At 42.0% G+C, this 27,645-nt stretch overlaps 1 protein-coding gene across 1 annotated transcript in view; it reads right to left on the bottom strand.

Annotated features, from left to right (window-relative positions):
* Window positions 1-27,645, bottom strand: part of LMBRD2 (LMBR1 domain containing 2) — a 1,695,734-nt gene that overhangs the window by 568,898 nt on the left and 1,099,191 nt on the right. The window contains exon 11 of the mRNA XM_044069969.1: window positions 24,627-24,760. Within this exon, the coding sequence (XP_043925904.1) occupies window positions 24,627-24,760 (134 nt within the window). The remainder of the gene's footprint in view (window positions 1-24,626; window positions 24,761-27,645) is intronic.

Genomic DNA, 27,645 nt, shown 5'->3' with positions numbered 1-27,645 from the left:
GCCTTGACTTTTGTATGTTGACTGTGTATCCCAGGGCTTGCAATAGGTGAATAACCTTTTCCAAATCTTTTGTTAATTTGACCTTGTTGTCCACTTGTATCAGGCAGTCGTCCAGGTATGGATAAATTTGTATTCCCTGAAGCCTGCAATGAGCAATTACTGATGCCAGGCATTTCGTGAATACTCTGGGCGCAGTAGATAAGCCAAAGGGCAATGCTGAGAATTGATAATGCTCTGATCCTGCAAGAAATCTGAGGTATCTTCTGCAATCTGGTCGTATAGGGACGTGCAGGTATGCCTCCTTGAGATCTAGAGTCACCAGCCAAGACTCCTTGCCCAGCATGGGAAGAAGTTGCTGTAGGGTCAGCATTTTGAATTTTGGAACAATGAGATATGTGTTCAAAGTGGACAGGTCGAGAATAGGTCTCCATTGGTTTTCTTTTCTTGGCACCAGGAAAAGTCTGGAATAAAATCCTTGCCCTTGTTCCATAGGCGGTACCTTTTCTATAGCTCTCATCCTTAGTAAGTGGTTGATTTGTTCTAGAGCGTTTGTTTTTTGGTTTGGTGGTAGGTTTGGCATTCCTCTCTTCCTTGGTAGAGTATGGAAATGAAACCTGTAACCTTTGTCTATTGTCTGTAAAATCCATTTGTCTCCTGTAATGTAATGCCAGTTTACGGAAAATAAGGCTAGCTTTCCGCACAAGGGTGTTTCTAGTTGTTCCCTGGTAGGCGGTATCAGAGCCAAGTCATTGTGTCTGTCCTGTGGAAGTGGCTGTAGCTGAATCTGTGGCAGTACTTCTCTGGTTGGTAGGCTGCCACTGACATCCCCTGTAGGCACCTCTGGATTGACCTCTCCCTCTTGGGCGCCTATTTCTGCCTCTCTGTGCTCTGGAGGTGTCTGGAAAGGACCAATTCTTCGAAGGCCAATTTCTACTAAACCTCGGAGGCTGGACCTGTAAGAAATCCTTGACTGTTTGAACAGATTTTGCTTTTTCTTCCACCTTCTTTAACACTTGCTGTGCAGGTGAGCCAAACAAACTGTGTTTCTCCATGGGAGCATCTAGGAGCTTTGACTTTACATGGTCTGGTAAGGATTGCTTTTTCAACCATGCATGCCTTCTGATCACTGTACCAGTCATAGCTGATCTAAAGGAAGCCTCCAGTGCATCATAGCCGCATTTTAAAGAATGATTACTGACCTGCTGAGTGTTATGTACCAAATCCTGAAGGGACTTACGGTCTATAGGTTCAGGAGAGGATAGTTTTTTATTTAGCTGGTCTAACAAAAATTCCTGGTATTGAATCATGTGGAATTGACAGTTTAAGGCCCTAGCCGAAAGAGTAGCAGAAGTATAAGCTTTTTTACCCCATCTCGCTAATGCTCTAGATTCTCTTTCAGAGGGGAGGGGGGTTTTGGCAGTTGCTACAGCTTTGGGGCCCTGTGATATAGTTTCAGGATCTGCAAAAGGAGCCTTATACAAGTGATAATGTGTGTCCGGGACCCTGTAGTATCTGTCGGGCTTAGCAGGGGCCGGAGGAAGAGAGTCAGGGGCAGTACAAGCATCATTAAATGCATCATCCACAACTGTAAGTACTGGAGGAATGGCTAAAGGCCTATGCTGTGGCAAGTGTAAAAAGGTCCTTAGCCTCTTCCTAGAATCTGAAAAATCCTGGCCCTGCCATTGAAATTGCTCTCTCATAGCATGCAAGGTTTCCCCAAAAGAAAATTCCTCAGGAGGAGAGGCAGAAGGAATTGAGTCTTCCGCGTCAGAGTCCTCATAAGGAGAATAAGGGCCTTCTGGAGGATTTGAGTTTTCTGAATCATCAGAGGAATAATCTGAAGAAACTGGCTCAGGGGGCTCTGCTCTAGGCCTCTTCTCTAGAGGGGGATGAGAGGCCCTGTCAGGGTGTGGATGGGATCCCCTGATCAAAGAAATGAGATCCTCTGCCAGGCTGAGCATTTGGGAACTGGAGCTAGGCCTGTGTGAGGGGGTTTTAGCAGGCAAGGCCTTAGAAGATTTAGCTGCTTTAGCCCTAGAAAAAGCCTTGATAGACATGGATGCAGGGGGCCTAGCAGCTCCAAGTGCAGGAGTAGATATGTCTAAAGGAATAGTATCTGATAAATCCTGGGAGCCTGCTACAGCAGGAGAAATTTCAGTAGCAGATTCAGACATGCTGTGTGAGGCCTCGGCTGTCGGAGGTATGCTTTCGGCCGAAGGAAGAACCGTGGACTCGGTTTCAGCCGAAACCGAAACACTCGTGGTTGGCTTAACCGTAGTTTCGGCCGAAACCGCGGACCGCGAGTGTCGGTCCTTTTCCTTACGCTTTTTAGCTAATTGTGAAGTCAGAGTCTCCGACGGCATTTTGTAAGCAAAAGCGGGACCAAAAAACTCCTCCGCAAACTCCGACCGACGTCTAAGTGTCCGTCGGTTGAAGGAAGCACAGGCTAGACAAGCTGCTACGTCGTGGTCTGGGCCTAAGCAAGGAAGGCAGTAAGACTGAAAATCCTTATGAGGTATTTGTTTCCCACAAGTTAAACAACTATTTACTTTTTCTGACATCGGCTGAGGCAAGAAAGAGTCCCCAACGGGGTACTTAGCTTTTAAGAAGTCTTCGGTAGTAGAAATCTCTGGATCTGACCGACCGGCACTTGCGAACAGCTTCTGCTTCGGGCACCGCACGGCAAGAAAGACTGAGGAAAATGGCGTCGGCTGATGCCTTTATACCCAATTGACAGCAGCTATGACGTCGGGTGAAGTGCGACATCAGCCGAGGCCAGACCCAGACTTTGGAATCCGGCCGACCGAAGGGCTGCCTGAGGCAGGACAACCCGATATGTTAGGACTGCAGATGCATCCTTGAAGGACATCTAAAGAAAATGGCATCGGCTGCATGTTTTATACCTCTGACGACCTGAGGTCATGGAAGAGGAGACAGCAACCGACGCAGGACCCAAGACTTTGGAATTCAGGCCGACTGAGGGCAACCTGCCAGCAGATTACCCAAATGTAATGACTGCAACAGTGAAACACAAAGAACATCTCCTACGCTCTGCTGCAATGTGCTGTGCATGCATCTGACGCTACTAGGGACAAAAACAGCATGTGTCCTTAAAGAAAAAATGTATCACGAACACAAAGTGTATTCTTAAAAAAGAAATGTAAATTTTGTGGCAGTCTCCTGGCCAGTGGGTCCCCCAAAATCCAGCAGTGGGCCTCCCAAGCCACTGGCCCCTATGCAACTGCCTAGGTCACCAAGTGCTGGATCTGGCTCTGAGTTTCAAAGAAGTCTGATTTTTTCAAAACCAGGTCAATGAAGTGCAAAAGGTTGCAGAAGACACTGTGGCTAAGATGAAGAACTGCAACAGTTACAAAGTACAGATTTGTACCTACCATAAATGTAGATGTCCGATAGGTATGCATCTGCAGTCCTAACATATGGGTTGTCCTGCCTCAGGCAGCCCTTCGGTCGGCCGGATTCCAAAGTCTGGGTCTGGCCTCGGCTGATGTCGCACTTCACCCGACGTCATAGCTGCTGTGGTATAAAGGCATCAGCCGACGCCATTTTCCTCAGTGTTTCTTGCCCCAGATGCCAGGTGCCCTCTAGGAAGGCTAAATTTGGATAAATGCAAATAATTCCAAACAGTAGAGAGCAAAAAATATATATACATATATACAAAACAAATACACCATAATAAATTCCCCCAGCTAGCTAAAGCAGGGGTAAGTACCCTAGGAATCCCACAGAGGGGAAGGAGGGTGGGTAATCCTGACTGCAGATGCATACCTATCGGACATCTACATTTATGGTAGGTACAAAACTGTACTATGTCCTTCAAGTATGCATCTGCAGTCCTAACATATGGGTAGAATACCATAGCCCAACTGGGGGAGGAGGCACTAAGATAAAGATGGTGTAGTCAAGATCCCTTGCAACACAGCAGTTGCAAAACCTGCTCGGGATCTGGAGTATAAAGGAAGGTTATAATGCTTGGCAAATGTATGCACAGAGCTCCAAGTAGCAGCTTCTAAAATGTCTTTGGTAGCCACTCCTCGTAGGAAAGCTGTAGTGGTGGCTGTAGCTCTTGTGGAATGAGGTCTGATATTTTCAGGAGTTGTCTTTCCATGAAAAGAGTAGCAAAATCGAATGCAATTTCCTATCCATTTTGAGATTGTCTGTTTTGAAATTGCTTTTCCTTGCATTCCTGTTGCATATGCTACCAGAAGTTGGTTAGTTTTTCTGTTGGTCTTAGTTCTGTCCAGATAGTAGCGTAATTGTCTGTGCACATCCAAGGTATGTAGCAGTCTTTCCCCCCTGTTCTGTGGGTTGGGGAAGAATGTAGGTAAATGAATCGCTTGGTTCAATGATACTCTGGAGACCACTTTTGGCATAAAGGTAGGGTTGGTTCTCAGAGACACTTTATCCTGATGGAAGATAAGGAAGGGCTGTACTGCCATTCTTCTTCTTCTTCTTTCGGCTTTTTCCCGGTTAGGGGTTGCCACAGCGGATCACCTTGTCCGCACATTGAATGGCAGTGGAGTTTTACGGTGTCGAGTTGCCAGCCCGGCGCCCAACCTTCCACAGAAGGCACACTCACACGCACACCTAGGGCCAATTTAGAGTGTCCAATCCACCTGCAGCATGTCTTTGGGATGTGGGAGGAAACCGGAGCACCCAGAGGATACCCACGCAACCACAGGGAGGACATGCAGACTCCGCACAGAAGGCACCCCAGCCGAGGATCGAACCGGAGAACCTCTTGCTGTGAGGCAGCAATGCTAACAAGGGCTGTACTGCCATTAATGCCTGTAATTCAGATACCCTTCTTGCTGAAGTGATTGCTAGCAGGAAAGCAGTTTTCCAAGACAAGAACTGTAAATCTGCTGTTGCTGCTGGTTCAAAAGAGGGAAGTGTTAACTTTTCCAGCACAAAGTTGAGATCCCATGTAGGTAAAGGTGGTTTCCTTGGAGGCTTTACATTTTTGATTCCTCTCAAGAACTGCCTGAGTAGAGGATGAGAGAAGACAGGAGGATCCATGTTGTATTCTGCTGAAATTGTTGATGCATGAATCTTAATGGAGGAGTAGGACAGGCCATTGTGGAACAGCTCTGCTAAGTATTCCAGGATGTGTGCTATGTTTGCCAATGAGACATTTTCTCCCTTTGCTGCACTCCAAATGAGGTATCTTTTCCATTTGGCTGAATAAGTTTTCCTTGTGGAGGGTCTGCGAGCATCCAGGATAATGTCCTTAACCCTCTGAGATAAATCTGGGTTATTTTGTTTTATGCAATATTCCAAGCAGCTAGCTGCAGTGTTTTCAAGTTTGGATGTAGGATCTTGTAGTTGTTCTGTGTTAGAAGTAAGGGACATAGAGGTAGAGGCCATGCGTGTGTCCGAGCCATGCTTCTCAGTAGCGGGTACCAATGTTGCCTCGGCCAGTCTGGAGCTATCAGGATTACCCTTGGCTGATCCTCTTTGATCTTCAGTAGGACTTTGTACATCAAAGGAAGAGGTGGGAATGCATATGCTGTCAGGTTTTTCCAGCTGAAGGAAAGGGAGTCCACCCTCCAAGCAAGTGGGTGGTATGCTCTTGTGCAGAATTTCTTCAATTGGTGGTTGTGTGGGGAGGCGAACAGGTCTATCTCTGGTAGTCCCCATTTCTTTGTTAAGGTTTTGAAGATATCTGGATGCAGCATCCATTCGTGAGCATCCGTGGTAGTTCTGCTTAAGGTGTCTGCTAGTGAATTTTCTTTTCCTGGTACAAATCTGGCCTGAAGTTGAATGTTGAGATTCAGGGCCACATTCCACAGGTCCATTGCCATCCGGCATAGAGGATATGAGTGTGTACCTCCCTGTTTGTTGATGTACCACATGACTGTGGTATTGTCTGTCCTTATCAGCAGGTGACCTTGTTGAAGGAATGGTCGGAATGCCTGGATTGCATGTTTCACTGCCAGCATCTCCTTTAGATTTATATGTAGATTCAGCTGGTCTTGGGTCCATAGGCCTTGTATGCACTTGTCCACCATGTGTGCCCCCCAGCCTAGGTCTGAGGCATCCGTGGTGATGGTCTGGCTTGGATGAGGTTTGTGGAAAGGCAGTCCTCTTTTCAACTGACAGGCCTGAGCCCACCACAGGAATTCTTGCTTCAGGCATGGAATTATTGGAATCTGGGCTTCTAGACTGTGCTTGTGTTGAGACCATACATTCCTTAGGTACCATTGCAACTTTCTCATATGCAGCCTGGCATGCGGAATCAATATTATGCAGGATGCCATGTAACCCAGGGCTTGCAGGACTTTCCTTGCAGTAAGCTGAGTTTGTGTTGTTAATGTCATGAAATAGACTGGTAGTTGCTTTTGTTTTTCTTCTGTGAGAAAAGCCATCTGAGTTGATGTATCCAGTTCTGCACCCAAGAATGTTATCCTTTGAGATGGTACTAGTCTTGACTTTTGCATGTTGACTGTGTATCCCAAGGCTTGCAACAGTTGTATGACCTTTTCCAAATCTTTTGTTAATTTTGCCTTGTTGTCCGCTTGTATTAGGCAGTCGTCCAGGTATGGGTAAATTTGAATTCCCTGAAGCCTGCAATGAGCAATTACTGATGCCAGGCATTTCGTGAATACTCTGGGCGCAGTAGATAAGCCAAAGGGCAATGCTGAGAATTGATAATGCTCTGATCCTGCAAGAAATCTGAGGGGTCTTCTGCAATCTGGTCATATAGGGACATGCAGGTATGCCTCCTTGAGATCTAGAGTCACCAGCCAAGACTCCTTGCCCAGCATGGGAAGAAGTTGCTGGAGGGTCAGCATTTTGAATTTTGGAACAATGAGGTATGTGTTCAGAGTGGACAAGTCGAGAATAGGTCTCCATTGATTTTCTTTTCTTGGTACAAGGAAAAGCCTGGAGTAAAATCCTTGGCCTTGTTCCATAGGTGGTACCTTTTCTATAGCTCTCATCCTTAGTAAGTTGTTGATTTGTCTTAGAGCCGCCTGTTTTTGGCTTGGTGGTAGGTTTGGCATTCCTCTCTTTTTTGGTAGAGTGTGGAAGTGAAACCTGTAGCCTTTGTCTATTGTTTGTAAAGTCCATTTGTCTCCTGTAATGTAATGCCAGTTGTTGGAAAATAAGGCTAGCTTTCCGCCCAAAGGTGCTTCCAGTTGTTCCCTGGTAGGCGGAATCAGAGCCAAGTCATTGTGTCTGTCCTGTGGAAGTGGTTGTAGTTGAATCTGTGACAGTACTTCTCTGGTTGGTAGGTTGCCACTGACGTCCCCTGTAGGCACCCCTGGATTGACCTCTGCCTCTTGGGCGTCTATTTCTGCCTCTCTGTGCTGTGGAAGTGTCTGGAAAGGACCAATTCTTCGAAGGCCAATTTCTGCTAAACCTCGGAGGTTGGACCTGTAAGAAATCCTTGACTGTTTGGACAGATTTTGCTTTTTCTTCCACCTTCTTTAGAACCTCCTGTGCAGGGGAGCCAAACAAACTTTGTTTCTCCATGGGAGCATCTAGGAGTTTTGACTTAACATGGTCTGGTAAGGATTGTTCTTTTAACCAGGCATGCCTTCGAATCACTGTTCCAGTCATAGCTGATCTAAAGGAAGCCTCCAGTGCATCATAGCCACAGTTTAAGAAATGGTTACTGACCTGCTGAGAGTTATGTACCAAATCCTGAAGGGACTTGCGGTCTATAGGTTCAGGAGAGGACAGTTTTTTATTTAGCTGGTCTAACAAAAATTCCTGGTACTGAATCATGTGAAATTGACAGTTTAAGGCCCTGGCCGAAAGAGTAGCAGAAGTATAAACCTTTTAATCCCATCTCTAATGCTCTAGATTCCCTTTCAGAGGGGAGAGGGTTTTGGCAGAGGCAGCTGCCACAGCTTTAGGGCCCTGTGAAATGGTTTCAGGATCTGCAACAGGAGCCTTATACAAATGGTAGTGTGTGTCCGGGACCCTGTAATATCTGTCAGGCTTGGCAGGGGACGGAGGAAGAGAATCAGGGGCAGTACAGGCATCATTATATGCATCATCAACAACTGTTAGTACTGGAGGAATGGCTAAAGGCCTATGCTGTGGTAAGTGTAAAAAAGTCCTTAGCCTTTTCCTTGAATCTGAAAAATCCTGGCCCTGCCATTGAAAGTGTTCCCTCATAGCATGTAAGGTTTCCCCAAAAGAAAATTCTTCAGGAGGAGAAGCAGAAGGAATGGAGTCTTCTGCATCAGAATCCTCATAAGGAGAATATGGGCCTTCCTGAGGGTCTGAAATATCTGAGTCATCCGAGGAATAGTCTGTAGAAACAGGTTCCGGGGGTTCAGTCCTAGGCCTCTTATCTGGAGGGGGTTGAGAGGCCCTGTCTGGGTGAGGTTGGGATCCCCTGATCAAAGAAATGAGATCCTCAGCCAGGCTGAGCATTTGGGAACTAGAGGTAGGCCTGTGTGAGGGGGTTTTAGCAGGTAAGGCCTTAGAAGATTTAGCTGCTTTAGTCCTGGAGAAAGCCTTGATAGACATAGATGCAGGGGGTCTAGCAGCCCCACGTGCAGGGGTAGATATGTCTAAAGGAATAGTATCTGACAAATCCTGGGTGCCTGCTTCTGTAGGGGTAATTTCAGTAGCAGATTCAGCCATGCTCTGTGAGGCCTCTGCTATCGGAGGCATGCTTTCGGCCGAAGTAAGAACCGAGGACTCTGTTTCAGCCGAAACCGAGACACTCGCGGTTGGCCTAACCATGGTTTCAGCCGAAACCGCGGACCGCGAGTGTCGGTCCTTTTCCTTGCGCTTTTTAGCTAATTGTGTAGTCGGAGTCTCCGACGGCATTTTGTATGCAAAAGCGGGACCAAAAAACTCCTCTGCAAACTCCGACCGACGTCTAAGCGTCCGTCGGTTGAAGGAAGCACAGGCTAAACAAGCTGATACGTCGTGGTCCGGGCCTAAATAAGGAAGACAGTAAGAGTGGAAATCCTTATGAGGTATTTGTTTCCCACAAGTTAAACAATTATTTACTTTGTCTGACATCGGCTGAGGCAAGAAAAAGTCCCCAACGGGGTACTTACCTTTTTAGAAGTCTTCGGTAGTAGAAATCTCTGGATCTGACCGACCGGCACTTGCGAACAGCTTCTGCTTCGGGCACCGCGCGGCAAGAAAGACTGAGGAAAATGGAGTCGGCTGATGCCTTTATACCACAGCAGCTATGAAGTCGGGAGAAGTGTGACATCAGCCGAGGCCAGACCCAGACTTTGGAATCCGGCCGACTGAAGGGCTGCCTGAGGCAGGACAACCCATATGTTAGGACTGCAGATGCATCCTTGAAGGACATCCAGATGGCACTGCTGAAGCAGAGTGAAGAGATAGTGAAATTTCAGGAAATAGTTTCTGAAAGCAGAGATGAAACAGACAATCACAAAAATGAGACGGCACAAGTGGAGACGAGTGTGTACGGTTTCAATAAACTCACCTAAACATAACAGAGGCTGAAGCTGTCAAACTAAAATAAGCCAAGAAATTGCTACTTTATCCAAAAGATGCTCTGACCAAACTGAATCTGTGATGCATAACAATAAACTTGACTATTTTAACCAAAGTGATAAAAATATATGCAAACAAGTGGCAGTGTTAAAACAGAACTGATGCAATCACATCTCAATATAAACAGAGTTTTGGATAATTTGAAGAAAGAAAAAGAAAAGATATGAAAAGAGCAAAGTGAAATGCTGCTTGAATTTGAATGACAATGGAGAAATCAAGTACAGGTTAGAGCTAAGATTAAATGTCTGTACAGTGATAAGAAAAAAATAATACAAGATTTGGCCACTGTGGATGTAACTGCTCTGAATGTAAAAACACAGCATTAGCATTTGCAAAATTCTAAGTTTATAAAGGTAAGCCTCAGAGGAATTGAAAAAGTTTGGAACTGTATACAATCTTGTGCATCTCTAATCAGTGTAGCAGCATTACATCCCTAAATCAAAAACAAGGTGCTTGGATTCAATGGATTCAACATATATAGACAGATACGTCAATAAAAACAGAACAGTCCGTTCACCCTTAGAGTCCTGAAAAGGCTAAATAAAGATGCAAGAAAAATGAGTCAAATACACACAGTCAGCACAACAATACAAGAAATCAGTGGAGAAAGTAAAGATTGATTTACAAAAAAAAATGTGTAATGAACTGGTTCATAGGTTCAAACTGGGCTACTGATCCAGAGAAACTACCCACAAGAAATCAAACTGTGAAAACCCAGGGACATGAATAATACAGTCACAACCCACTTCAGTAAGGGCTTGAAAGGCAGACCTGGGCTGTATTTGACATCTAAATTTGACCCCTTTCAATGAGAGTTTGAAGAGCTGAACCCAGGATCTATTTAGGGCAGCCCATCTATTCACCTAGACTGCCCTTAAAGGAGGACAGAAAGTTATTTTGTTTTACATCCAAGGAAAGTTTATTCCATAACTGAGGGATTCTCTGTGAATTATCTCATCAGCAGGTCCTATTTATATTATGGTGAAAATGCATATCACTTGAATGGATTTTTAGGGAGATACTTGTTTTGTGGATGTGCAGGTCAAACAGGCTTGATCCTTTGATGCCCTGCAGGTCAAACAGAGGCTCCCTCTAAAAAGTGTATAGGAAACCAAAAACAGAGAGAGCACTTTGAGGTAATCAGTGTAGCTTTAGGAAGACAGGCTCTTGATTGTGTTGACAAGGAAGTTCTGCTTTCTCTAAAGTGAATCATATGTTTATACAAGTACATTAGGCATTCCACTCTATTAAGGCCATAATGAGGGAGGAGCAGAGAGGGATGGTAACTTTCTTGGCTCTTGAAAATATAACCCTAGTGATTATTCTGACCAAATAAAGGATATCTGAATGACAGTGAATACTTGATAAAAGGATAGTTCATTATCAACTAAATGGCCCAGGTCCCTGATGACTGAATCATCATTAAAGGGGGGATTTCACTTAAGTGGTAGGCTAAAGGGTGCCCTTTTCCAAAGGACATAATGCTGCACTTCAGACACCATTTGTTGGTGTGTGTTAGGCCCTCCTGGAGAATCTTTACGTCAGATAACAAGTTTATGATAGCTTCAGGTTTGGAGTCACCGGCCAGTTTAGTCAGTCACAGGTCCTTAGTGTCAGCTTTGACATCAGAGAAATGAATACTAAAGAGAAGTGTTCCTAGGGCTGATCCTTGGGGGACATCACTGATATGTAATATTTTTGACAAAGTGAGCCCCAAGAATAATAGATTCTGTTTTGTTTGTAAGCCAGTTTGCTATCCAGTGGACAACATAGAGGTTTACATTTAGTTTGATTAGCTTATCAATAAAGCCAGATGGTTTCAAAACCTTTGCTAATCCAGATAAGCACCGTGTCTAATGCATCAGTGACCTATTTAAAGAAGTCCCCAAGTTAGGGAGTCAAGATATGCATTTAACAAACCCAAACTGTTTTAGGTCCAGGGATTGTAGACTGCTTATATCCTTGTTAATAAGTTCCATAATGTTCCATTCATTCTCTTTCAGATAAGGCTACAGAGGTTTATAGACCTATAGTTCCCAAGGTCAATAGTAGGTCCCCATTTGTGGAGTGCGATGATTACAGCAGTTCTTCATACCTTTGGTAAGAATCCAATGAAGAGGCAGAGATTAAACAAACTTAGTACCATGTCTATGAAACAGTGTTGTTATTTAAAGGAGGCAACCTGGCACATTATCAGGACCCATGGAGTAAATGTTTTTGGTCTTATAGAGAATGCTCCGAACTTGCTCAGAAGTGATCAAAGGGGGTGGCATGGCCATGCTAATTTGCTGCAGAAAGTTTGGGGTGGAGGAGTAAAGTTTGAGCTAAATTTGTCAATAATATGTTGGCTATGTCTGAAGTTGAAGAGTATGTGTTGTTATGTATTAGCTCCTTCCAAAGTCAGGCATTAGTTCTAAGGTTTATAACACAGGTGAAGAAGGCTTTGTGGATGTACACAGCATGGGCTGCAATTTTCAAATCATGCTTACGTTTGGAGGATTTAATTTTACTTCCAAGTTCTTTATTAATCTGGCTGAGTTCTTCTCTAGATGACTAGGTATTAAGACTACAAATACAAGCTAAGAGTTTCTTCCTCTGATTGTACAGTTTGTTTATACTAGGATTCCACCATTGGAGTTTATTCCTGAACTTGGCATTGCATTTCTGTCTTACAAAAATTGCTATCTCAGTGCATGATTTGAGGCAGGTTTAGAAATTATCTGCGGCTATGGCAGTGTGCATGATGGAGTCACTGAAAATGAAGAGGAAGCTGAAATTTCATCAGCTCATCAGTTAGCTAGAGCATTTTTGCCTTAAGAGCAGTCTCTAAGAACAGAGATAGTCAATATTACTGAATAATGATCAGATTTGACCAATGACAGGTAATTGAAGGTGTTGAGCAGAGGAAGTTTACATTGGTGAGAACCAGATCCAATATTTTTACTACCCCTAGTGGGGATTACAATTAGTTGGTTCAAAAGGCTGGCATTAATGAAGTCCAGGAATCATTGTACAGTATTAGTAGTGGTGTACACTTCTTACTTAATTTTAAGGATAGCTGACGTCACCCATAAAAATAGTATTGGGTTCTATAGGGAGAGATGCTAATTTGTTTAAAAAGACACCCTGGGCTGCAGGTGTTGCTATGATGTGGCATGAAATTTTATTTAATGTGAGAAGCATATGGAAGATTCAAGGTCGTCATACTGCCTTAAGAGTCTGAAAGTGACGTGAATTTTTAGGAAGAAAGGCACACACTTTCATTGGCATCGTCATTGAGAAGTCTTTAAAAGGAATGCAGGTGGTAGACTAACATTTTCTCCAGCCTTTTCTGGGGGGGGGGGGTTTACTGTAATATTCATTTGTTTTTTTTTGGGGGGGGGGTTGGTTCATATACCCCTTCCTGGGCCTGAAAGTGTGGTAGTCATTGATACCCTGCACTGCAGAGGTGCTATCACTATTTTCAAACTATGACTCGGTGACTATGCAGATATTTCTAAAGTTATATAACTTTTGTTCTAATGACTTGCAACATAGTATTGAGAGAACGGAATCCATGCCTAATCCCACTAGCACAGCAGCAATACCCACACCGGTAGAACCAGGACATTCATCTTTTCGTGATGTACTGGTAGAATCATTGAATACATCCAGCATTGTTACATTAAGCTCTGTTGATTTACTTCCTGTTTCATCACAAGGTTTAACTCCTCCTTCAAACCAGCAGGCATTTTTGTACACAGGAACTGGAGCAATACCGAAGGTATTGCCACCGTTCAATACTGAAAATTATTTACCTTTACTCATGAAGTCGCACCCCAAACCGCAACTGAGATCCAACAGTCGGGGTCGACAAAAAAGAAAATATTCGGAAGAGAACGACAACAAAGTCAACAGGAGAATCAGAAGGTAAATGGTTTGGTGTTTAATTTATCAACATACGAGTTATCTCCCTCGGAACTGACTTTATTGAATAAAGGTCTGTCCTTTATTCCATCTACTGGGACAGCAATTAGTGATTTACTCACTGATCTTGGAATTTTTGGATGCAGCCTTAGCTTGAAACTCATGTTCAATAAGGGACAGAGTCAAAAAGTTAGTCATTCTCATGATATGTTTAAACTGAAAAGTTCTTATGTTCCTACACTGCCTCCTCATGTTGAATGTTTTGTGAAGGCATGTGAAAGAGATGTATATGATTGTTTGCATGGTAAAAAAAATTGTACTTATTTTAATTTAACTTATGTTGAAACTGAGGCATTACGGTCCCTTCAAATGAATCCAAATTTAACTATTAGACCTGCAGATAAGGGTGGAGGGATAGCCATTATGAATATGTCCGACTATATAAGGGATATGTTTACATTATTGGCAGACACTGTAACTTATGTTGTTATAGATAGCTGTGATTTATTTAAAATATGCAGAACTGTGAATAATAATCTTTATGATTTATTGATGTGCAGATTAATTGACCGTGATCTTTATGATTTTTTGCATATAGAACATCCTTTGATTCCCTGCATAAAAGGGTTACCCAAATTACACAAGTTAATATCTCCACACCCTATAAGACCCATTGTTGTGGGCGATGGGTGATTAACACAAACTATGTCTTTATACATAGAACAGAAACTTGGACCCATAGTTAAACAGATATCTACAATTTTAAGGGACACTACACAATTAAGTGATATTGAAAAATATAATAGTGAATACATAGATTGTGACATTCTTTTAGCCACGTTAGAAGTTAAGAATCTTTTTACTTCCATACCAAATGACTACGGGATAGATGCCATTAGGGATGCTTTGCATAGCTAACTTGTATGAACAATGATGAAGTCTTTTTGATTTGTACCCTCCTTGAGATGGTACTTACTAATAACGTATTTATGTTTGAAGACAGCCTCTATCTACAACAAGGGGGTGTTGCTATGGGCACCCCATGTGCGAATTCCTACGCTAACCTAGTAGGGTATTTTTGGGAAACTTTACATGTTTTCAAATGTATCTATTATCCACATATTATTTTATATAGATGCTTTGTGGATGACATTTTCTTTCTTTGGAAGGGAGATGCCTCTTTGTTATGTGATTTTGTGAAATCTCTTGAGTCCAGCACGGACTTTTTGAAATTTACATCCACTCAATCCATGTATAAGATAGATTTTCTTGACATTACTGTTCTTAAGAACAGTTCTGGATTCCTTAGTACTAGGTTATTTCGAAAACCATGCTGGAGGAATGGGTTGTTGCATTTTAGTAGCATGCATCCCAGGTTTATGTTCTTGAACATTGTAAAAGGACAAGATCATAGAATAAAAAGGATTTGCAAAGAACAAGAGGTTTTAAATGATGACCTAGAAAGGTTGTTTAAAGATAGAGGGTACACAGATAGTATAACAAAAAAGGCTAGAGAACAAGTCTTTAAGGATAGTAATTCACATAGGAATAATGCAGCCATAATTGAATATTCTGTTCTTGGCAGACACACATATTCCTTTGGCAAGAAACTCAGTTTTATTATGAAATATACCAATGATAATGAAGCAGTTACTATAATTATAAAACAAAACTGGCATATACTAACTATAGATCCCCCTACAGTAGAATTAATAGGAAGGTCTCCTAGTTTTGTTTACAAAAATAGTCCTAACTTGAAACAAATTTTATGTAAAGAAAAGAGACAGCAAGTCAAACTGAAAATAACAATGACTTCTGTCATGTTTCCATGTGGAACTTGTAATATGTGTAGTGATAGACGATGTTAAAACTTTATGTCATCCTATATTAGACTTTTGAGTTTTTGCCTAGATTTTATGCCACTTGTAACAACAGCAATCTTATATATCTAGCTACATGCACATGCTGTAGTTGTTTCTACATTGGAAAAACTTCTAGAATGCTCAGAGATAGAATTTATAATCATCTCTATGATATTAGGAATACCAACATGCAAAATGCCTTGGCAAAGCACATTTCTGAATTTCACTCACATGCTTTTAGATTTAAAGTACTGCAGTTGGTTTCTGTTAGTCAAAGAGGGGGTAATATTAATAACTATTTGGAATGTATAGAACTAAATTGGATTTTTAAGCTAGGAGCACATTTCCCCTGGTTTGAATTCTTTTGTTAGTATCAAACCAGTCTTGGAAGCACAGCACTTTAAATGAGTTTTAGTGTTTATTTTACTTTGTTTTATTATTTATTTTTACTTGAGTGTTTTCAATTCTTCACATTTAAATAATTAATTATTAGTTACTATAGTGATGTATTGATTTTAAGTTATGGAAATTGATGTATAAGTGGTAATTATTTAATTATTCAATTTATTAATTAAGTCAGGATTGTTATTTAAACTGCATGTTCTATTCTTGTAAGTGAGATCTGAAGAAGCGTGGTTTCCACGTGAAAGCGCTCATCTGTTTGTTCTATTAAATTGCTTTTATTTTTGGATACTTTCTATTTCGTGGTGGTCCTTCCTTGTCTGTTTTGTTATTTCTAAAGTTAGAAATGCCTGAAAGAGTGCAACTTCTTATTGGGACTTCTAGCATTGAGCAGCACTGTCTCTATGTAGTCTTAATTTTAGCTATGTAGATAATTTGAGGAGATGGGCCTTGCCTTAAAAAGGCACTATCCATAAAGAGAAAGATCTGGCCAATATATGGAAGCCATAAATAGAGTGGTGCAGGTCAGCCCTAGCAAAGCAGATAGGGCTGTCAATCATCTCCTCCCAGCCTGATAAATACTGGAGCTCCCTTGAATGACATCAACAGTTTAACCAATTGTTAAAATCTACTACATTTTACTTGTACTTCTAGCATCACTCTTGGCAGTGGTAGGATACTGCTCAAGGCTAATTTCACACCACATTCTTATGCATATTCAGAGAGCTCCATTATGTCTCTTCTTCATATGACACAATGGGGTGCATCACAAATCATTTACTCCCACATGCACTATGACCAAGTCATAAATATACCTAGGGTAAAATGAGTTGAAGGCCCTGGTAATACTGTGGATCAGGGCATCTGAGAGGCAGCTAAATAGCCACCATGTATTTTCTCAGCCTAGTAACGGATGCATCTGTATCTGACTATGGAATTACCTATGACCAAGATGCCGCCAGCTGTACTGTTTTAGCTTTGCTGCTTTAAGGTCTTCTGTTTTCCAGATGACTGACCCTTTTCTGTAGTTGTATCAGAGAATGCTGGGTGTTATCTGTTGATGAGGGGCTGCATGCAGAAGGTAGGTTTGGGGCTTTGGCTGATGCCTAGACTACAATTTTAAGGAGACATGGGTAAAGATTTTTTAATGGCACCATCAAATGACAGCTTTGTATTGTCAGTCTAGGGGTGTTGCATAGGTGTGGAGGACGTAAGACACTGTTTTGTTCATTATGTGTAACTGGTTGTGACAGAAATTCCTCCAGTGTAGTTATGTATTTAAACCTCTCACAAACAAAGTCCTTTGGGTTGTGCAATACTTCATTTTCAGTAAGCCTGTGGCAGTTCTTACATTGTCTTAAGAAACTGAGTTTATTAAGACTGGCAACAGAAGAGGGTTCATAAGCGGTCTCCCCATGTTGACCAATGCAGACATGTACTGAGAAGCACTGAAGGAAATGAAGAGGTGCTGTGGGAATATTTAGAGGGAGAACTTTGCAGTGGTGAAGCTTTATGCACGTATAAGTGCAGACAGGTGCAGATAGTAACCAGGCTGAGCAGGTAAGCACAAATAAGAGAAAACTTGCACAAGTAAGCACAAACTACTTACACAGAGCAAATGTAGTTGTCTAACTCACAGGATTTACATGAAGGTACACTTTCACTAATAGTAAGGCATTACTTGCGCACACTACCGCTGTGGAACTACACTACCATAACATTAAGTTCAGTGCAGTTCTGTTCAGCAAATAGTAAACAAGAAAACCAAAAAAAAACAATAGGAAACAAGAAAACTAAAAGGTAAAGTGCTCACAGCTACCTGGGACATGAATTAATTAGTCCAGCTCTCACATAGATAAACTACCACTCTATCCCAAGATGGCCTCTATTCCTGGCCAAACAGATTAACTAATAAAATGAAGACAGCAGTAAAAAAACATAGAAAAACAGTCAACAATGGCAAAAACAATTATGCAAATTAAATGTAAACACAAAAATGCAATTTCCTGAGCTTTTTCTAAAATTCAGCAGACTCAAAAGCACTTTTTCAATCTCACAGTGAGTGCAGCACTTTGCAGTCTTAGCAAGAAGACAGGATAAGCCGTGCTTCCCCCAGTAAAATGTAAACAAGAAAATAAAAGGACCAGACATCTATACATGTGTGCATGCAGATAAAAAGAACAAAAAAAAAATCCAAGGACTGCAATGGCTTTGCTCATTTGCAAAATTAAGGAAATGGCAGTAATGCAGAAATGAGTGAATACATCAGAAAGTATATTTCCATGTAATGACGTGAACAGGGTAACCAAGTACACAGCCACTGTAGTAACACTTACATATCAGAGAAGCGAGTGCTACACCAAATTCTGAGCTGCACAATAAAAAGGAAAAAGAAGTTCTGACAGGGAAATTGGAGAACACAACAGGAAGTCTGAGTCTGAAACTATAATGTGTGCTACCCAACAGGCAGCAAAATATCAGTCAGTAAAGACAAGACACAAGAAGCATTACAAGGAGTACGTAATGCTGGTCCTCATTAAAGAAACTCCAACCTTATCTCAGTCCAAGGTTAACTGGGTAGAAAAGACACTGTAATCAGACAGACACCCGATATGAAAATGTCAATACTGTTCAGAATGAAAATTTATTGGTCTGGGATCAACTAAGAGAAACCACATATAATGGAATTATATAAATAAAAGCCAATAAATTCACTGGAGATAATGACAAAGAACCAGAAGAAGCCAAAGGGGGGAAAATGCACCTGCAAATAAAAGAAATGCAACACAGAATTCAGAAATGGGAGACTAAAGTCAGGGATTATAAACGGACAACTGATGCTCTTAAGAAGGCCAGTATATGTGCTATCAAACTGGATATTTGGCCATTGATTTTCTCAAACTGTCTGATCATGTGCAAAGTGTCAAAATGTTTCAAACAGTGCACAACAATATGAATAATCTGTTTTCAATCAATGCTTGATGTCATACATTCTTGTACAATATAAGCAAGGTAATGTTGACTGGCATGCTTAAAACTGATGTAGGCTGCATGCAAGATATACATGATAGGAATGCATACCTGGCCAGGAGTCAGAATGGGCAATGGAACATGTTGGATAATGGCAGAGAAGAGATAACAAACCGGGTTCAGCATATAAATAGAGTTGTCAGTAGGGCTGTCCCTCAGGGTGGATCAAACAGCCTTGCTACGGCTTTGGTTGATACTGTCACTCAGCCAGATTTCCATGTGAGTGAGTTGTGGAGAGGACATGTAAGGTAGAGGTGTACTAACATGGGAGATGAAAGATTAAAATTAGGAAAACTACTTGTAGGTGCCTTCTGGGCATCTGAATTCCATATCAAGAGAATGGCAGATCATTACCAATGATGATGAAAATTGGTCCTTTCTTGTGTCAGACAGAGGGGCAGATCCAGACGCCCTAGGGGCAGATCCCAGGCGCATGGTTCTTATAGGCCCAAGCAATGGGGTGCTTCTACCTCCAAAGCTGGAGAAGATAGAACACAAACATACAGAAAACATGGGCGGCGCAGTGGTGCAGCGGTTAATGCTGTCGCCTCAGAGCAAGAGATTCTAGGGTTCGATTCTCGGCTGGGGTGCCTTCTGTGTGGAGTTTGCATGTTCTTCCTGCATTCGCGTGGGTTTCCTCCGGGTACTCCGGTTTCCTCCCACATTCTAAAGACATGCTTCTGGAGCATTTCTCCCCGGGCCTCCGCTGAAAACAGGATTTCTGGAACCTAGTCGGATTTTCCCGGTAAACAAATGTTAAATAAATAAATTACTGCTCTGCAGTAAAGGTAATGCAGGGCATCCTATTCGAATAATGTGACAAAGGAGTCCTCACAGAGTGGCTGTTGCAGATATCTAAAGTCTGGAATTGAGAAAAAGCAGTAAGTGCCTACGGCAGGAGGCCTGAAGTAGAAGAAATCCCCCACCAGGAGTGAGTTTTAAAGTACAAGAGAAGACTCCACTAAGAGTGATTTCAAGAGCAGGTGGGGATGAAAATCCTCATCACAAAAAAAAATTGATAAAGCTAAAACTGAGAGTAGCCAGGACAGATAAATATACCTGTGAGCTACTGTGGACATTATATCTAAGAACATCATCAGGACTGAACTGCTGTGAAGAATGTGAATCTATAACTTTCAAATTTGTTTTGATTATGAAAGACCAAGAGAAAGACCCTGAGTTGACATATCACTTGATATAATATGCACAGGTGAGTGAACATATAGCCTTTCTAGATCTCAGAGACTATAAGCACAGAGCTAAAGGTCACAAGAAAAAACACTTTCCAAGAAACATACTGTAATACCATTGATCTGCATGCTCAAATTGCAGGCAGAAAGTGCATCAACTCTAAAGGTCAAATCCCATGGGGGGGGGTCCTCAAAAAAGGAGAGAGCTATACATCCTCAGGAGTGGAAATGGCAACACAATGACCATGGCAGCTCATAAACCCAAAAGGAACAAAAATATCTGAGCCAGAACTTTATAATGCATTGTCACAGCATAGTTCAAGGTCATGCATAACCTTCCAGGCCCCCCTCCAAGGGCCAGAAAGACAAACACTGGAGGGTATCCAGCTACATAATGATAACAGTAATGCTCTATGGAGAAGTCAGGAGGCATTATCCTTGCTTCAAGAGGACTGCCACCACAGAAGCACCCATAGCAGGGATGATTCCAGCCTCATGGCTACAGTCAATGGCCAAGGCTATGAGGAGATAGTTACTCTACTAAGGGGACATATGGGTGGTTTGCACCTGCAAAACTCTGACCAACAAGGGCAACAACTCAGTGTAGACTATGGATACTGCCGAAACTCTGACGGCATCACTGCACCAGAACTGATGTTTATCCAGAAAGAACTGGAAGAATATCCTACATGGACACTAAATAATGTGCCATAAAACATGCACTGTGTCCAGCATCACCATCTAGACACCATATAGGAGCAAGGGCATAAGCCACTGAAGACTGTCTATCCAAAATCAACAGTGATGGATGTACTGGCTGAAGTCACTGAGGTCCAGAACTGGAAATAATTCATCAATCTCCCTTGGGACAAGAGAGAGAGGAAAGTACAACCTCAGACCTTTTCCAAAAAGGGACTTGTTGACCCCCCCCTTCCCCGCAAATCGGCAGAATTCAAACACATTCCAAAATATCTACTGAGGAGGACAGATGTGCCAGTGGAGATCTTCCAAAGGGAAAACTATGCAGCTCTAGAATGTGCCTGGCAGTGACCACATCTGGAAGCCAATAACTCTTGTGATGGTTCTCTAAACCAGGGCATATCTGGAGAGACTCCTACTATGAGCTTTCCCACGATGAACTTCATGACTGTCCCAGAACAGCTGACAATTCTTTCTTCTTGGACAACTTAGCCAGTACTGGAGAAGGCAAGAATGAAAGATCAAAGTCTTCCAGAGATGGAGAGGAAACCCCCTCCTTTTCTGGGGTCGACTAGGTACAGGTGAGATAGCAATGGAGGTAGAGGGGAGTATTTGAAGGTTTGCCACAGAAGAATGGGCATGTTTCCTCTGCAGGAAGCCACTGACCAAATCATAAGGGAATGCCTAAACAACACCTCTCTTACCAAGTGGACATGCACATTTTTATTTTCCCAGAGAACCCCCTCAGTGGAGAACAACCTCAGTCACATTGTCCTACACAGCTACAAACCTCAACCTGCAACATGACCCAGGACATCCGCAAAAACGTACAGGGGCTGTAGAAAGAGTTTGTAAAAGGTCTTCTTTAATTCCAAATTCTTGTAGATCCTTAAACTTTTCCTTAGCCTTCCTAGCCAACTGAGACTGAAGCTGGACCAGTGAAATGAATAGCTGAGGATCCTATGTCCCAAGCACTAGATTACTTAGTTAATATACTCATTACTCATTCAGGCATGGGAATGCACAGTGCCCTACTGAGCAATGAAAGAGCAGAGTCAAGATGCCTTTAGGCTTCTTAAACAGCATCCTTAGTAATGGGCTCCATGGGGGATTAACCCAGGGGTCCTCTGGACTCTTGCCAGGAAACTTCTCAAGTCATTTCTGGAGATGGAAAAGAGGCAAGACAGCAACCTGACACATTTCTCATTAGCATGAGGGCTACTCCAAAGGCTAGATCATTTGGACATAAAGAAGAGGAAATGAATGGACTCATTAGCTCTGCTCATCTTAGAGACAAGTTAGTCAAGGTCCTCTGACCATTCATAACACCCTAAGTGTAATGGAATCCCATGCTCCTCACTAGTCATGGGGGGAGCTTGCACACAATATCTTGCAAAGGCAAGGATGTGACTTACAGGCATGCAGAAGCAACATCCCAGCTGAACACAATCAGTTGTGGAGCTGGCTTCAGAGCATACTCCAATAATGGTGCTATTTTAACCCACAACTCTGGCTCCCAGCATTAAACATTTGCTTGCGGTCTAGCCATTGACATGCAAGCCTTGTAATGACAGAAGCTGAAGGATCGAGACTCCCCAGTGGTGCAGTGGGATAAAGCAGCCCAGGTACCCAAAGTTCAATTAACAGTGGCTTAGCTGCTTGCTAGACATGATGTGGGAAGCTGCTCGTCTCTCCTGGTGGGGGATAAGAAAATGCATCCTCAGCGTATTCCAGCAGCACTGATTCTCTAGTGTGTGTGTGTGTGGGGGGGGGGGGGGGTGCTGCTGTAATATCCGTCAAGGGATGGACAGGGCTTTACAGAAAATCACTGACAGAGGCAGGGATTCTCCTCCTGTAAGCCAAATGCATATCAATGTGCAGTTTCTTCACAAATGAGTTAAACAAAATGTTTATAATATATAAAACATAATGTAATATAGATGCATGATTATACAAAATACAGTTTTACATAAGTTGCAGCTTTATATTTCAAATGCCTTACAACTGCATTCTCTTCACTACCAAATTATAGAGTACTGACAGATAACCAAAGGCAAAGTAAGTGCTGAAGGAGTTAAGGGATGTTATTATGTTTAAAGGAGTCTGGTTTAAGAATATTAATGGAGGAAAGAAAGAAAAACAATGTGTTAGGAATCTTTTGTAAGCTCTGGCCTCATGCTGGGGGATAAGCTGTTGCAAGGATGTCTGCAAAGATAGTGCATACGAGTACTGAATATTGCAACGTCAAAGAATAAGATTCTTAGACCAGATGGTTTATGTTTTAAAAAGGCATACTGTTAAGTGTTCATGTGATGCTCTAAGAGCGGATCACAACAGTATGTAACATTTTAAAAATACATTGAATTGTTAAAACCTATGTAACATCAGAGTTCTGCATGCATGAAATTGATAAGAAAAGTTACAAAAATTGAAGATTTAATTTGTTCTGGGAGACTGATCTGAAAATCTTGGTAGGCAGTCTCCTAGCACTGTTTATGGAACAAACCAGTACTTTGCACATCCTGAAGTGCTATTCTTGACTCAAGACTAAAAAGGTAAAACTCTGTTATTTATTTGTGCACTTCAACACTATGTTATCAGCATGCATGGGAGTTAGGGTTTTGAGTTCTCCTACCAGCTTCATACAATAGAAAGAGGTGCCCACAGTATGATGACCACTTTGGACTGCTCAACTTACCAAATGAGAGGATTTAGTTTGGTTCTTGCACTTGTCTGGATAGACCTCTAGCCAGGACTTGCCCCACCACTTGGGACACTGTACAACACAACTGTGCTGCCTGTTCTGTGCCACTGCCCTGCAAGGATCAGAGCCGACACTGGTTCTAAACAGTGAGAGATACCGGACATGGAAGGAGCATGGGCTGAAGTTAGAAGTCCCTCCATCTGCTAATAAGAGAACAATACTCTAAAATAAATAAATAAATTTAAAAAAAAATTGAAAGACCCTATTCAACACAGACCAGTCCAACTGGCCCTGGGGTGGGCAGTCTTGAGTACTGACAATATGAGTATGGAAATCAATGAATCTCTGCTATGGATCAGACTGGCTGATTCAGAGTTCCAGCTAATTTACTGAGAGCAATGCAGGTCTGCCCTGTTATTTGTTTAGTTTTTTTTTTTCTTCCCACTGCTGTCTGGTCACCACCAATACTCTAGTGAACAACTGAAATGTTTATTCCACATAGGGCTACAGCCCAGTCACTGGAGATCATCATCCAGGCAGCCCATAAGAGTTTTTGTTTAGCCCTAACCAATCACCTGGCAGCTGATGTGCACACTTGCAGACATGAGGGGCTGCAATGCCTACCTTCTGTGGGAGCACACATTCCTGCAATTGCTCCATAAAGGGTACATAAATACAGCTTGGGAAATATGGACTATCCTTCCCAAACACTGCATATTGTGCCTTCACCATCTCTTATGTACCAGCACTACTGCAAAACAGACTGTCTCATTAGACACCCCCCCCCAACAAACCAATGGCCAAGCTGACGTCCACTACTATCTCCTTTGTTTGGCCAGCTCCTTCACCACCCAAGACAATAATTGACCTCAGATCATCTGAGTCATAATCAGGGCATCATCCCTCTATGCCACAGAACCAGGCTCATAGTTTGTAATTTAACAGTAACATGGGCACTTAGTATGTTGTCATTTAGGTATGTGAATGGAGAACTTCACAGGTGAAACTTATGAGTATCATAACTCTGAATTTGCAAGCAGCAAAAGAGAACAAGTGGACTCGGTGGGCATCAGCATACATAACTAGTGTATTATGTCACATTGTGTATTAGTCAGCGGACATCACCGAAAGTAGATTTTCTAAGATTTTTGTTGAACAGTGTTTGATGCAGAACATAAATTCGACCAAAGATCAAACAAGAAAGGTCCTCGATGCTGGATCATTTGTTTCTCAGGAAAAAAAATGTCTTTTAAAGCATTTGAACATCAATTAACCAATAGACGGATAATTTAGCATGGAGATGGAACTACAACTTACATTCCACTGAAGAGAAGACTGTAAGCATCAGTCTGGTGATGGGATGCAAAGTAGTAGTAGTTGAAAACACGAATCCTGAAGACTGTTGAGTAAACACAGATGCTCAAGAAGAAGATTGTGATAAAACATGCCATCTGAGAATGAGAAAATACATTTTTTATACATTTTCATAGCTGAAATATGTATTTACTTCTACTTGTGTTTATCTCTGAATCACTACTTATCCACCTATAATTCATTTTTGTCATGTACCAGACCTTCAGAGACACACCACTACCTCTAATACATCCCTTGAGCAAATTCTACCCAGTCATTTTTAGATGAGAATCAATGAACTATGTGCCTTAAAACTCCATTGAGCTCCTCCACAAAGATTTCTTCACTCTATGACATCATACTTTGAGCTTTATTCTATCTATTGTCAAGAAAACAATATTTCTGTACAAACTAGGGATAAATAATAGCAGTAGTCTTCTGATGCAGGCTTCAAGAAAGGCAACTGTCACAGAGATTAATAAGAATTAAAACACAGAATGACAGGAATGTGCACATTCCAAGGGTTGGGGGCTACCATCATTTTTCTGATGCAGTTTCACACTTTGTCTAATAAGCCCTCCCCCGCCACCCTACTGCCTCATTTGTTCCTCTCTGTGGGAGAACTATGGCCCATTCAATAATTCTCTACAAGGCAAGAGTCAGGCACTGAGGGTGATGCTGTCATGAATTGTGGGTTGGTAATTTTACGTTAAGCCCCAACACATGGTACATGCCCAGTTAGCACATTCCTTGAAGCAAGCTATCACTTGCATAAACAAAACAAGCCTGCAGATGACTCACCCCAAAGACAATGCTTCGTAGTTGTCGATACTCAGCACCAAAGAAATCTCTACCTAATGACTGCCCCTGCACCCCCCCCCCCCACAAAGAGGCGAGCAGCCACAGCTCCTTCTATCAACCCCCACTCCCATTTGGCTCCTACAGCGCTGGAGCTGCTAATCAAAATCCCGTTATCTTGATTATTAGTCAAAGCTCTCTGTCTGCACTAGAAAGTTGAGTAGGGTTGGGAACTATCAGAACAATGAATAGACATGATTCTGAAACTGGGTACATATGAACATCAGGAATAGAAATTCCATGGTCTATCCAGTCTGTCCAAATGCTGCAGTTACCCCTCACATGGCTGCTCTAGTCCCCATCCTTTTCTTGTTCTATCCTAAGCAACTCTTCAGACTTTCTGATGATATGTACTTTATCACCGCTTCAAAGGATCTTGTCACTTTTGCCATGTTGTGGTGTTCTCCTAAGTCTAACAGAAAAGATGAGATTTGGGTAAGCACCTGTAGTAAAAGTATCTTGCTTTCCAGAAAGTAGGAGAAGACCCTACATTTTTTTCAGACAGAAGATGGCTATTTATCTGCATTACATTATTAACCTCATGCTCATCCTTAACGTATTTTAATTCCTGTGCAAATACTGCTTATTCTTTTATGCATCTTATTGTAATCCCACACACCTTCACAGTTGTATTGTTTATTCCTTTAACATTTCGTACTGTAATTAATGTAACTGCTGTGCACCTTAATGCACATGTACAGCATTTCTTCCCACTTCATCAATAAAAATGGGCTTCAACACAGCTGCATAACATGGTGGTCTTCCTTACTGTAAAAGGTAAACTCAACAAAACAATTCATTTCCTGTCATCATGGCAAAAATTTCTGTAGAAACCCACAAAATGGAGGTAAAAAAGAAGTTAGAATCCCAAAAAAATTACACAGTGTTTAACTATGATTTGGCTGATTGTCACCAGTACAAATCCCCTCTCACTATCCTCTCAGACCACCAACACATAACACATCAAACAACATTTCAATGTCAGAGAGACAAATATCAAGGAAGAAAAATATACCATGTCTTACCTCAGAATAATTTACAAAATCTATTGAAAACAAGACAAAGAAAATAACAGCAGATTACCTGCTTACTGCCACGATTCTCACTTACCCTCAGAGAACAAAAAAGGAAAGAATCCCCACCATTAATCTTAAGAAAATGAAACAGTTTAACTCAGCACTTGGTCATGGTCTCTGTATCCAAAACTTACATGTGCACAGTCATGAAGAGGGGGCTTGTCAAACACTATGCAACACAGCCATCCTGCAAGAATTCGTTAACATCTGCTGCCACAATGCATATGCAACTAGTCAAGTGAGCATGTGAAGGTACACTCCCTGCAGCCAGTAGCATATAATGGAGCTCAAATTGCTGCCTTAACAGAATGTATGCTCCAATGGGGAGGGTAGGATACTCCACCAGACCAACAAGCTTACCTGCTCCTTACTACCCAACTCTCAATGTTGGGAACAAATGGACCAACTGGGTTACACATTCAGGAATGAATGGGACACAGGGCTCTTTCCAAGCCCAGTGATGCTCGTCTCTTGCCGTATGGAATGAATGGGCCAACTGGGTGCAGATAAAGGACCACTGAGATGGTCCAGCGGATGAAACTTAATCACAAAGTGACTTCAATTATATTGTCTGAAGGTCTGGGGGTGACGCTATATTACATTCAGAACTTGTGATATGCATCTTATTGCAATTAAATGGGTGGGGAGATAGCATAATGGTAAGGTGTTTACCTTAGAGACAAAAGGGTACAGGGTTTGATTCTCACTTTGGAAAGCTTGGCTTAAAAAGTCCCCTTTGGGTTGTTAGCTTAATAATTACCTAGGAACCTATATAACATGTTAAAAGGCCTGTCACTTGGTGATAAAATTAAGCCATGTATGTATGAATTTAATTCCTTTGTACCAAGACAGAACTTAAAAGGAGACCAGCCACACTTGTTAGGTGTACTTTACTATCTAAACACTGCTCTCCTGAGCACAAACATTTTATACTGCAGCCTGGTATACTTTAATGGATGCTCAGTACGGCCAACACATTGAATGGCATTACCCCTTTTCTGTTTCAAATGCCTAACTGCAGTTTATCAGCATAATATGGCATGTTTTAG

Source organism: Protopterus annectens, chromosome 1.part0 (genome assembly GCF_019279795.1).
Source record: "Protopterus annectens isolate FY-2018-M chromosome 1.part0, PAN1.0, whole genome shotgun sequence".
Classification (NCBI taxonomy): domain Eukaryota; kingdom Metazoa; phylum Chordata; order Ceratodontiformes; family Protopteridae; genus Protopterus; species Protopterus annectens.
The sequence above is the reverse complement of the archived record's forward strand: the minus strand, read 5'-3'. Positions and strand labels throughout refer to the sequence as shown.